The 12,153-nt window shown below is 36.6% G+C and overlaps 1 protein-coding gene across 1 annotated transcript; it reads left to right on the top strand.

The window, feature by feature from the left end:
* Window positions 1–10,479: 10,479 nt before the first annotated feature.
* EV154DRAFT_566007 (uncharacterized protein) lies at window positions 10,480–11,948 on the top strand (the record flags this gene model as incomplete). Its single annotated transcript, XM_051605931.1, has 3 exons — window positions 10,480–10,850; window positions 10,908–11,260; window positions 11,323–11,948. The coding sequence occupies 3 exons, from the start codon at window positions 10,480–10,482 to the stop codon at window positions 11,946–11,948; spliced, it is 1,350 nt and encodes a 449-aa protein (XP_051455290.1).
* Window positions 11,949–12,153: the final 205 nt, after the last annotated feature.

Here is a 12,153-nt window from a genome sequence, read left to right as displayed (position 1 = left end):
TTTTTTTTTTTATTTTCTTGTCATAATGTCTGTCTCTTTTAATTAGTTTAGGAGACTCCTCATATCAAAATCTTTACCCGAACATGAGTCTGCAGATGAGCCAATGTTGAAAAACTGACGTATGCTGTATCAATCAACTCCTTCCTATACCAGTAAACAAATGTTTAGAGATTCACAATGATCTTTCCGACTTCCTGAAGTTAACTCAGATGAAAAGCTTTACAACCATTTTAAGTATTAAGCTACACTCTGCCTTTTCTTTCTTCTATTCACTAGGTGGAATGAATGTCGATGTGAGCATTAATGCCAGGATGGCATTGCCTAACATGAAGTCACAGTGCGCGAAACAGGGCTTCTATATTGAGAATAATCACTGTAAATACCATGAAATACAAGTCGTTTTTCCAAAAAAAAAAACCAAGAGATACTTTACTTCTTTCATGTACTTTTAAAATTGTCTTTTCAAATTTTTGGGACATGTTCATAGAAAACAGAACTTTAAATTTTAATATTGACTTTAAACAAACGTAAATGACGATTTTATAAGGCCATCCGATTGGACATGAAACCGATCTATTGAGTTTATTGTTAGTTATACATCAGTAGTCTATGACTCATTGGGCTTAAGCTTTGCTGATTATAAATTAATGAATGGATTACTTCGAGATCAACATAGACAGATGATAAATAGGATAACAAAAAAAAGGATCAAGTATCAGCTCGCTAAAAATTCAATGTATCGACAGTGGGTAAATTAGGTACGTATAAAAATATGTAATATAAAAGCCATAGAATAAATGATTGCCTCTATGAATGTAATTTTCGATTAAATAACAGTTTGGGTCTATAAATTTATAATGTAACAGAATCTTATCTTTATTTTAGGATTATTTGACGAAAACTCCCCACCCCGCATTACCTGTCGGAACGGCCAAACGTGAAGAACATCTTTGTAAAAGACATTTGAAAAAAAAGTGGCAGAACGTCGTTCGCGTTTGAGCCATAATTATTCACTTGATATTCTCGATAGCCGTTTCTAGACTTAAGGGGGGCTTGATAGAAATAAAATAGTCAACCGTTTGTATCACATACCATGTAAGACATGTATTACATCTCCTCTACAAAATCTATTTTGACTCTGAAAATAAAACAATGAGTTGTGTAAACTTGGCAATTGTAATCATAACCGAATACCTTTGGATAGACAGAACGTTAAAAAAGATATTTGTAAAATACAGGGCCACCCTTTAATCCACAGATGTATAGATGATCAACCTCATAATCTATGATACAGGATGTAATTAGAGCGCATAAAAGACCAGTGTTTTAATGATTACCTTGCAAGTCGGGTAGTCATTTTTTTGTTTTTGAAAAAACAAATAGATGTAATACGGAAGATAAATGAGAAATAAAAAGAAAATAAAAGAGAAATAAGATAGATCCTTTTTCATAAGAAACTAAAAGGAACATTCAATTGACCTTTAAACAAGGTTTAATCAAGGTTCAATCAGTAATTTAAATCAACTCCAGCAGTTAATAGAAACATACGCATCTGTCTAAAAAAACAAATAAAAAGTTATTTTTTTCTTGCCGTTGTCATAATAGTTAATAATTTTTACTTCCTTGAAGAAGGGAAAAGGAATGATTTATTAAATTAATTAAAGATTAACTTTTAGAAAACGCAGGGGTCTTATTGGGGTAAGACAAACTAATCATTCTTGTCGTTGCCCGAGGCAAAAAAAATTAATTTACATTTGACGTGTGACCATCGTGAATGCGCTTAACTATAAATTATACTAAAAACAGTAAAAATACTGTGTTTCACTTACCTAAATATTAAAAATATAAAAAAGGCCACACAAAAATAAACGCGTGACGAGGTACACAACAGTTCACTGGTTAATTTGATTCAAGAAACCATCAAAGTCGAATTTAATAGAGCTCCAACTCAACTTGATCAGAAATTCGAACAACAGAAGATGAAAATTGAAGAAAAGCTTAGTAACCACTGCAGCACTTCTCGAACGTTGTTTCAATGCCATGGCAGAAAGGCTTTGAGACGGTTTTTCCGAAAACTTCATATCGGTGGCAGAAAATTAAATCCAAATGATGGAAAACGAACTAGAAGAACTTGAAGGGTTGGTTTAAGCACCAGACCGTGGCGATCAGCAAATTGCGGCCCCGCGACATGGTTGTGACCAAAACTTTGGACGATGCAACCAACTTTGTTGATTTTGACGATGTTGCAATAAATGTAAATACTGGCACTGGTGGCACCAATAATACTGAAACGTTGGTGCAAAAGTTCGATGTGATCGAAAAGAAAAAGTGGGTTAATCATACTACAATGATAATAAATAAAATTAAATATATTACGGTGACCAAAGTTTGACCTTTTGTTAGACTGCTATTCTAAATGAAATAAGGAAGTTAAAGGACCAAGACCAGTTTAATGTCGAAATCCAATTTTGTCAAGAAAATAATCCCAATGTCGCTAATAGAGTTGGTGCACATATGTTGTCCAAGTATACTGAAATTACAGGGAAAATAATCGATATCAACGACAAAGCTAGCATGATTGATCTGAAGGATGAAATTGAGATGAGAATAAAATCAATTTAACAGTATCCGTCGCGAGTGGAAAAACAGTTGCAAGGCTATCCCCGTTTTGACAGAAGAGGAAAAATAAGAGGAAGCCAAGAAAGCCGAAGAGAAGAAGGTGAAGAAAAAGTTTTACAAAAGAAAAGAATACATTAGTTCAAGACAAAAATGATCTGTTTCATGAACATACCTTATAAGGTAGAAATTGAAAGGAGGAAAACATGCATGGAATTTGCCTGCCCTCAGGGCTAAAATTGAAAATAACAATTTGACTTTCGACCAAGAGAACCGGTTCATCGTGTTGAAATGCATGTCGTAGGAGGAGATTTATAATGATTCCAATCAATTGGGTATGTTTGACAGTAATAAGGAGAAGCCGTTGTATGTCAAAAAACCTATGTATCGTAGCAATAAGGTAATAAATATATTAATTATTCGAGTTGAAATAATTCCTATAATAAACTTCCTTACGTTTTTTTCTTTACAGGCTACTAATACCTTAAAAGTTCTTGATAAGCACGGACGAAAGGTTAATGAAAGGAGCAGAAAGAGATCCGTCTATTACCATAATTTGGCAGCATCTGCTGATGAAGATTAGTGGATGGTTCGTCCTGACTATGATGCAGTCAATCAAACTACGCCAATGACGGACAATGGGTGTATTCCTAGCTATGAAGGATGTGAATACAAAATATGTGGAGCTCGGACGAAAAAGACTATATATATGATTTATAATAAACAATTCTTTTTTTCTATTTCTAATTCAAAGTAATAATGTTTAACAATTTAACCCAAGACACAATACTTATTTCTTTCTTAATTACCTTTAAGACTAGTCAAATACATTCCTTTGTAAAGGTATAATGACACTATGGTTGTTTTGGTCATCTACTGTATTCCTTGAAGGCTTCTCCGCCAAAGCGATTGGAAAATAGATCCGGGAAATAGGAACCACAGAATCCCTACACAGGTCACTATGCGAAGATTGCCAGACCTCCAATCCTTGACCCTTATACTTCTTACTGTAGAACGTATTATTCAAAGGCTTAAAAAATTTAACAAAAGCAAAAACATGGTCCTTTTCCTGAATCTCATTTCCCAGATAAACCCTTTGGCTATGTCTAAAAAAGTAGAGCACTCAACCAGGTCAAGCTTCAACGTTCTCGTGGTTATGACCGACAAACAAACTTTGTATACAGCTGCCAGAGGGTGATCTTGTTGTGGTGACCTAGCAAGGCTATAGCCATATTAGAGCTAACAAAGGTTTATCCATGCTGATACCATTTGTGATATAAGCTTAACAATAAATGTCATAGTAAGAACTACAAGGATATTACATCACAAGTCTAATTTAGTACGTCTGAGAAATACTTAAAATTTAGTTTAAAGCAAAGACAGTTAAGAAGACTTAACATTTATTAGAACAAGACTAAATTAGTGACTATGTAATAATCGTATACATTTTTGGTTAATCAATGATAACTTCAAGATAACACTAGAGATATGAACACAGCAGACAGTCTTTTATATAAATACTCGTACATTTCATTTATTAATAAAGGACAATCTTATAAACAGTCTCAAACTACTCCTATAGTCTTTTTATAATTTTACTTTACCTTAAAACACAACACTTGTTTCGGCACGGTTGATTGTTTTTCCACTTAACCGAATTGATGCAAACTTCTCTATATACACTGACGTTAATGGCTATCTGGCTCCAAAATCAGAATTCGGCAGACCAATTGCGATATCCCTTGGATATGTGGCATCACAAAAATCTAATATACATTCATAATGACTATCCTTCATCACTGGTTTTGTTAAAACTTTCATGGGAACAACACTCAAAGGAAGAGGCTCAGACCCGGTGACATTAATGTCTAAATTGACAAAAGATTTGGTAAATTAAGTGTCAACAAACCCTTTTTCAATTTGGCGTTTTACCAGGTCAATGGAGCGTCCATTAACCGTAATCCTCTCATGCCAGAACGTTTCCATGTCTTTTTGAAGTTGGAAGGATGGTGATGATGGTGATGGTGATTAGTGTTCGGAATGAAGATCGAAACTCTCGAGCGAGCTTCGATCGTGTTCCAGTCGAAGCTCGTTCGGATGCATTTTTTTGCAGCTCGAGCTCGCTCGAAGTTTTTTAAGCTCGGCTCGGTTGCGAATACGATAGCTCGAACTCGCTCGCCCATTTTATTACACAAAGTGCACGTCAAAGTGATGTTAATTATAGGAAATTATGATAATAAAATTGTTATTTATTGAAATAGAAGTTGGAAAAAGAAAAAGAAAAGTTTTATTTTCACCAGCCTTAACACCAAATTTGGATAATTAAATCAAACTATTACTGCATCTATAATTATAATACATTTGGATTTGTGAACATGAATGTTTAAATGAATTCTGCTACGTCATGTTACTATGGTTGCTGTAAAAAATTGGCTTAGTTGGGTATAGTGTGCAACACTGTTTCATTTTCTATGATAAATGTGTTTGTTGGTTGTACAATTAAATAAAAGTCCAAAGCATTTTAATTGGAATTATTAGAGCATAAATAAAAAAAAAATGGTAAAGGGAAGAAAAGATTAAAATCAAGGGGAAATGCCATCTGTAGTCTTTCAAGGACCTTAACTTTAAAGTGACTAATATCGACATTTTAGCCGAGCGAGCTTCGAGCGAGCATCGGTCGAAGCTCGCTCGAATCCAAAAAAAGTGGCGCAAGCTCGAGTACAAAAACTCGGTTCGAGCTTCGTTCGAACTGGCGCAAGATCGGTGCAAGCTGTGCCAAACCACATAGTGTATACGTAATAAAAGTAGATGTAATTGACATAAATGGAAATAGTCTGTATCACAGATCTATCGGTAAATAAAGTAACAAGATCCAGTGATATTGAAAGGATCTGAATATACCCATTCCGACATAAGAACACAAACTTGACTTGTGTATTCGACAGTCAAAGAAGAAATTTATTGATGACTAATTACTGTCAAATGTGAAATTAGTTTCCAGCTGTCATTTAGTATAAATAGACCCCAAATTATTATCTTAACATCTTGGTCAATAAATTTATAAAGGAATTTTAAACGTACTTATGTACTTTGTTTTATTTTTTATTTTATTTTTTATTTTATTAAATCACACTACCGATTTATTACACAAGCTCGAAAAGTTCGAACACTAATGGTGATTTAATGGCCCTGTTGTATGCTCGGATGGTATTATGCTAAAACTTATATTTTTCTAAAAGCGTTTTCATTAATGTAACTTCAACATTTTTCCGTTGTTTATAAATTATCCCATACATCCATTGCGACGTTCGAAAGAGAAAAGCCTGTACACATGTGGTGCTGAAAAATCCTCAATGGTCTGCTTAAGATGCCCATGAAGATGCTGATACATTGCAAGACATTTGTTGCCGTATAAACCTTCCGCTACTCTATTGAAATCCAAAAAGAGCTCCTGGCCTTTATCAATTTCGGATTGTTTGATGCAGGTTTTCAAAATATATTTGCCTGCATTTACAAAATCCATCCAGTTTCTCATGTTTTCTTTGGGCAAAATACCTGTTCATTAAAAAGTTAGTAAATAAGACGGTTTTTGTGACGAATAAGATTTACCTGTCAAAACAAAAGTGGAATACATCAGGCACCAATTTTCCAGTTGTCAGCCTTAAATTTGGTAAAACCACTTGCAATCTTTTGACCAACACTTTCAAAGCCAGCAGGTAATTCCACCGAGTTGGCAAGAACTTGCATTTTCTCCAAGTTGACTTTGGTGAAGTACCCTTATTCCTTCCAAATCTTCACAAATCTTGAGCATGTCCCCAGAAGATGATTGTGCATGGGATCAATAATGCTTTGACTAAAAACATTAAAGTACCCCTATCGATGCAGTTCGGAATACCTTGTTCCATTTGCCTTCACGAGGTCCTCTCATGTTTCTCAGTAGTGGAATTGCGCCAACTCAACGCCGCTCGCAAGTTGCTTGCCTTCGGTAGTTCAGGCAATTTACTGGCAACAGTGTTGATTCCGGAAAAATCATGTCTACGTTCAACCAAGAGGAATTGACCTTCACACTTGTTACACGCATGGCCGCTGGATGAGCTGCAAAACCAGATACGTTCCTGCAGGCAGGGATATCACATGCCAACATCAACAAAGCAAAACTGATTTTAATCGCCTCAGATTTTGCCGCCGTTTTCATCATCACTTCTCTTTTCAATTCTAAAAGCTCATCAACCAAGGGCTTCAAGTACGTGTTGATTCGGTCCAGTTTTGGCTCTTTTCCAACAGGCATAAACCCTACCAGAATGATGTTTTCTTCCTTAAATCGCTCTTCTCTTTTCCAATTATTGATGATCATGTAAATAGCACCACAAGAATAATTTACATTATCAAAAGGTTGGAACTAGTCGACATTTAACGTTGCATACAACAGATTTCGCAATGTTGAAAATGGAAGACCAGTGTTATCCATGAATGTGTTGAACATTTTACCATCATATATGTCGTAATAGATTCCTGGAACAATATCTCTTGATCTCCAATCATTCGTTGTAGATTTGAATTCGGGGCGAAGCATCAACTCTTGCAACGAACTTTTGAGCGACTTGTAGGGGTTAACAAATTTGGGCTTGTAGATGCTGTTGCCATTACGTATCTGCACCTGCTCAAACAAAACTTCATCACAAACATCACCATCCAGCGATACAAAAGAACATGATTGTTGAGGGGGTGTTTTATCCTGCATTATAATGATTAGACGTTGATTTTAAGAAACTTAATTACCTTTGTTATTTCAGGAGCATAGATTGAATGGCATTTTCCGCAAACCCTATATCTGGTAACACCAGCATCCCAATCATCATTTAAGTTTTTCTCGACTATTTTGAACGACTTTGACAAAGCAGTTTGACTGCCATTATTGGCTTTCATCAATGAGATGTTCAAAAACTAAAGAACGACATCAGCTGCTATATGGGTGAGGCCTTCCTTAATCTTAAAACTGCCAGCAAATAATCCATACATGTCTGCTCTGATTTGTGTCTCAGTTTGTTTAGGATCGACGTTCTTCACGACGATTGTTTTGATATTCCCTTCGGCACAAGCGTCTTTTTCTTCTTCTTCTTCTTCGTCATCATCGTCATTGTCAGCTTCCCCATCAACTGCCATGCTAACATCTTCAGTTTTTCGATATTGTCTTCAGATTCTCCGACATTAGTGCTGCGTATGTCATTCATGATATCTGTATGTAAATTAGTTTGCGATGAAAGTTTTTTTTTTTAACAATGTCCACGAGCCTTGTTTAACGGCATTACCTCAACGTTGGGAATGTCCTCTTCAATCTCATTCGATCTTCGACGTTTATTTAGGCTGTTAATTTTTTTTTTTTGGTTTTCACCTGAAGAAAGTAATGACATGTCTTACTGTTGTTACTACCAGACATAAGGGCAATGAAACGCATTTGTCTTTGGAAATGGTAATTGTAGCTGGTGATGCGGAGCTTGACTCCTTGAGGTTTTTTTTTAAGCATTCGTCGCATTTACAAAGAAGATGATTATTTTGGCAGAAAATAACAAAGAAATATGAAAATAGAAAAAAGACCTTTTTTATGATGAGATGATAATTCTATTTTTAACTGTGAATCTTTTTGTTGTTGCTTTTTTTTTTATAAAATAAAGTTCGTGCCAGCACTATTTTCCTCGTTATTAAAGAGTGCATTTCCGATTGAAAATCTACACTATTCGTGATATCTTAATATCATATAAAAACAACCTATTTTATTCTTAGAGCACTTAGCTGTGTGACTTAAAATGTAAAATTAAGGTTTTTGCCTCGAGCAATGTCTTAAACGTTTTGTTTGACTTACCTTCACGATTTCCAAAATTGAAAATTGATGTAGCAACAATCATTCATTTTTCCTTTTTCAATAAAATAAACAATGAAAGCTATTTTGACAAGGAAGAAATCGAATATAGAAAACAGAAAAATCTATTCAGTTACACATAACCTTTTTAGTGCTCTTAAGGTAAGAGTTTTTTTTAAGTGTAACTGCTACAGTGCTCTTACCGATCTGGTCTAACACCTTTTGTGATTTCAGATGATCATCTATTAGAATTTGAAGGTACTACGGCTTCCTAAAACTACTTTTATATTAAATTTAAAGAATCTGTTTACTACAACGCTATACCCATTGAACGATTATTTATATCATGCCCAATAGCTTATTTTTGCGTAGGACATTATTCTCTTTGTTGTTTGATGGCTTAAACTATTTAACCGACTTCTCTTTTTTTCATTTTTAAAAAGAAGGTACAAATTTTTCAAAAATCCAGTACCAGTTCCATGCAAATAGACATTGTTTCTTCCACTGAATCTTAGTCATTCTGTTCTTTTATCTTTTTTCTTCCCGTGTCAAGCAACCCGTTCTTCCCGATAAATAATTAATTAGTATCACCCGTCATAATTTTTTGCGTACAGCATAATTCTCTCAAAGTTTTTTATGACTTAAAGTAGTTATTTGTTTTGTTCTTTTTTTCATTAAAAAATAATTACACATTTTCTGATCATATGTCACAAACACTTTACAAACAGACACTATGTTTACCACTTGTAATGGCCCATGTGAAACTGAATCACCTTTGTTTAAATTTATAATTTAGATCAGCTTGTGTTTCCTTAACTATTTAGTTAGTATAAATAGGTGTCATTTTCTCACTGGAGTGACAATATTTTGGATCTTTGTCTTTACCACCCTCCCTTTATTAAACAAAAAAGAATTTATATAAGCCTTCGTTTACCCTTCCTTGTGACAGCAAGTATTGTTTTTGTTCAGCACTGTCCTTCTGCCCATTATACAAAATGTTATTTCTGCACAAAGTCTTCCGTTTACATTACCATTATGCCACCAACAACGTTCGAGATTAAACAAAAACTAAAGCGTACCCTAGAGCCATACGAAATTGAATTAACTTTCAAAATAAAAAAATTTCTTATTGACCAGACATTTTGAAAAAAGATATTAAATCATGTACAGTGTACAGCATGACAGTATGCCTAATGCCACAAAATAAAAACAGAATATACACAGGTACACCTTTTTTTTCGTTTTTTTCTGACAAGCATTCATTTTTGGTAATGATCTATGACATGGGCGACAATGAAAACTTCTCATTCAAAACCGAACGGCTCAATTTTAAAAATGTTAAAAATATGGCACTACTTAAAATTAAACCCAATTGTTAGCAATTTGTATTCGTACAGCTATAGTTTCATACAAACATAAAATTATTATAGGTGAAATCAGACATACACTTTTTTTTTTTGGCTCATTCATGCCTATTGAGTCATTAGAGCAGTTACGTTTATGAGAATGACTAAACAGATGCTGGTATTATTTCGCAAAAAACCACTGGTATGACCTGGTGGACAGAGCAATTATTTATCAATATGACCGTAAAATTGTCTCGCCAAATTTTCTTTTTTAAACCGTATTTTGTGGAAAAATATAACAAATAAGTATAAACTTTCCGTCATCACTATACATTCCCCAAACTAGATCCATTCATGTCTTTTACAAACTCGCAGTTTACGCTTTCAAGAACAGAAATCTTTTTTGACAGTTACTCTTGTACTAATAATCTTTAAAAAAAAATTTATTTTCTTCTGAACAAAGAAGAGCGCTTTTCTTCCTTCTCCTTTTCTTTTTTCTCTTCTTCCTCTTCTATAAAACAATAATGTTAAATGAGTGAAATATTCTAAGACAAGATCTAAAACTAATCTACATACCTTCTTTTTCTGCCCTATCGAAGAGGGCCTTCAACGCTAATCTCTCCCTAGCCTTCTCGTAAATGAGCTACGCGAGGCTTTGCCATGGGGCGTACGGGAGAGACAGTGATAGAAGGTCCCTCAACGACAGGGACAGCAGAGACAGAGGAGACAGCCGAAACAGAAACAGCAGAGGAAACAGCAGCGACAGCACCGAACGAGGCGAAAGAAGGGACCGAAGCAACAACAGGAAAGAAGAGAACGGAACCGACGGAAGCGACCGGAGCAACAGACAAAGAACTTGACATCCGAAGAGCCGGACAAAGACAACTTTTCTGTCGCCCAAAGGACGAACAAAGCAAGCGCGAACGGTCGATGGAGGAGGAGGAGCGTCATTTCGTCGCTTACCTCGACTCTGTTGGCTCTCGCAAAGCGAAGAGGAAAAAGCAGGAGGGCAAAGAGGAGCATCCGCAACGGTAGCTGCAACAGGAACAGCACCTACAGCAGACATCTCGGCTACACGACAACCGGAGCGAAGACGACGAGGGTAACCACCGGACGGGCAAAGCAACAACAGGAACCACGGGAGCCGCAACCAAATCAGTATTCTCCCCAGCGGAGCAACACACCAACCAGACCACCCTCAACAACAACGGAGGAGACAGCAACAGACTCCAAATTGACACCGCAAGGGCGCAGAGAACACCACAGATCACTTCGTTCGCAGGGGCGGAAGAAGAAGAAGGTCCCAAAGAGACAGAGGAGATCCCACGCACGCACACCCAGAAGGCCAGACTCCCCAGAAACAGGGACAGCCACGTCGTCGACATCCATGTCAGACACACAAGAGCCGACGTACCGGACATATCCCCAGAAACAGCGAGAGGTGAAAAGCTTGACCAACGGCCAAAGGGGAGCACAAGGAAGAACTACAATCTCCACCAAAAGGTGTAGGAACAGCACCAGTTGCAAGCAAAGACTGGGTTATTGCTTCACAACCAAAGCCAAAGGTAACCCCAGAGGAAACTTCTTTGATGGGTTGCCGGATGGTAGGCAAGCTACCACCACTTACGCAGGCCAAACCCGCAACACGCGCAAAGTCCACGGAGTACCACTGTCTATCACTTTTTTGGCACGTCACAGGGGCCGAACGAAGGAGGAAAGACTGCTTAGTACCCTCGGAGGTCACAGAGGGCAAAGCAAAAGGGGAGAGAAACACAGACGAAAAGGCTACAGCTTCAGGAGAGGAAGCAGCAGCAGGAGAGCAAGCAACAGCAGGAGAGGAAGCAGCGACAGGAGAGGGGAGAACAGAAGGAGAAGCAACAACAGAAGAAGACGACACCACAGAAGAAGAAGAGGACACCAACGAGTTTTTTTTAGCCTGGGAGGCCGGTGTAATTCTGCCATTGCAGAGAACGAAAAGCTCCCCAATCTCCACTGGTTGTGGATTACCCAATGGTGGGCCACCACTACTGGCAAAGGCGCAGACCAAACCAAAGAAAGAAGCAAGTTTCTCCCAAAGGAAAACAAAGGCAAAGCTGGCGTGGAACCAGGCGAAGACAAAAAACAAGTGAGCACGGTGCGTAATGTCGCACATTATTCTATGCATTCTCAACATTAGCATCGTGTATATGAATTACTTGTTTATTACTTATTTAATACTTACTCGTCAGTAAAAACGTTCTCGAGCATTTTTTGAAGACTTGTTTAAAGAAAAAGAAGAAAAAAATAAAAAAAAATCCATGTTTAAAATAAAAAAAACAGCTGCGCCCCGCCAGT

Source organism: Mucor mucedo (genome assembly GCF_025094135.1).
Source record: "Mucor mucedo strain NRRL 3635 chromosome Unknown EV154scaffold_79, whole genome shotgun sequence".
NCBI lineage: Eukaryota > Fungi > Mucoromycota > Mucoromycetes > Mucorales > Mucoraceae > Mucor > Mucor mucedo.
This window is presented reverse-complemented; position numbering and strand designations above follow the sequence as displayed.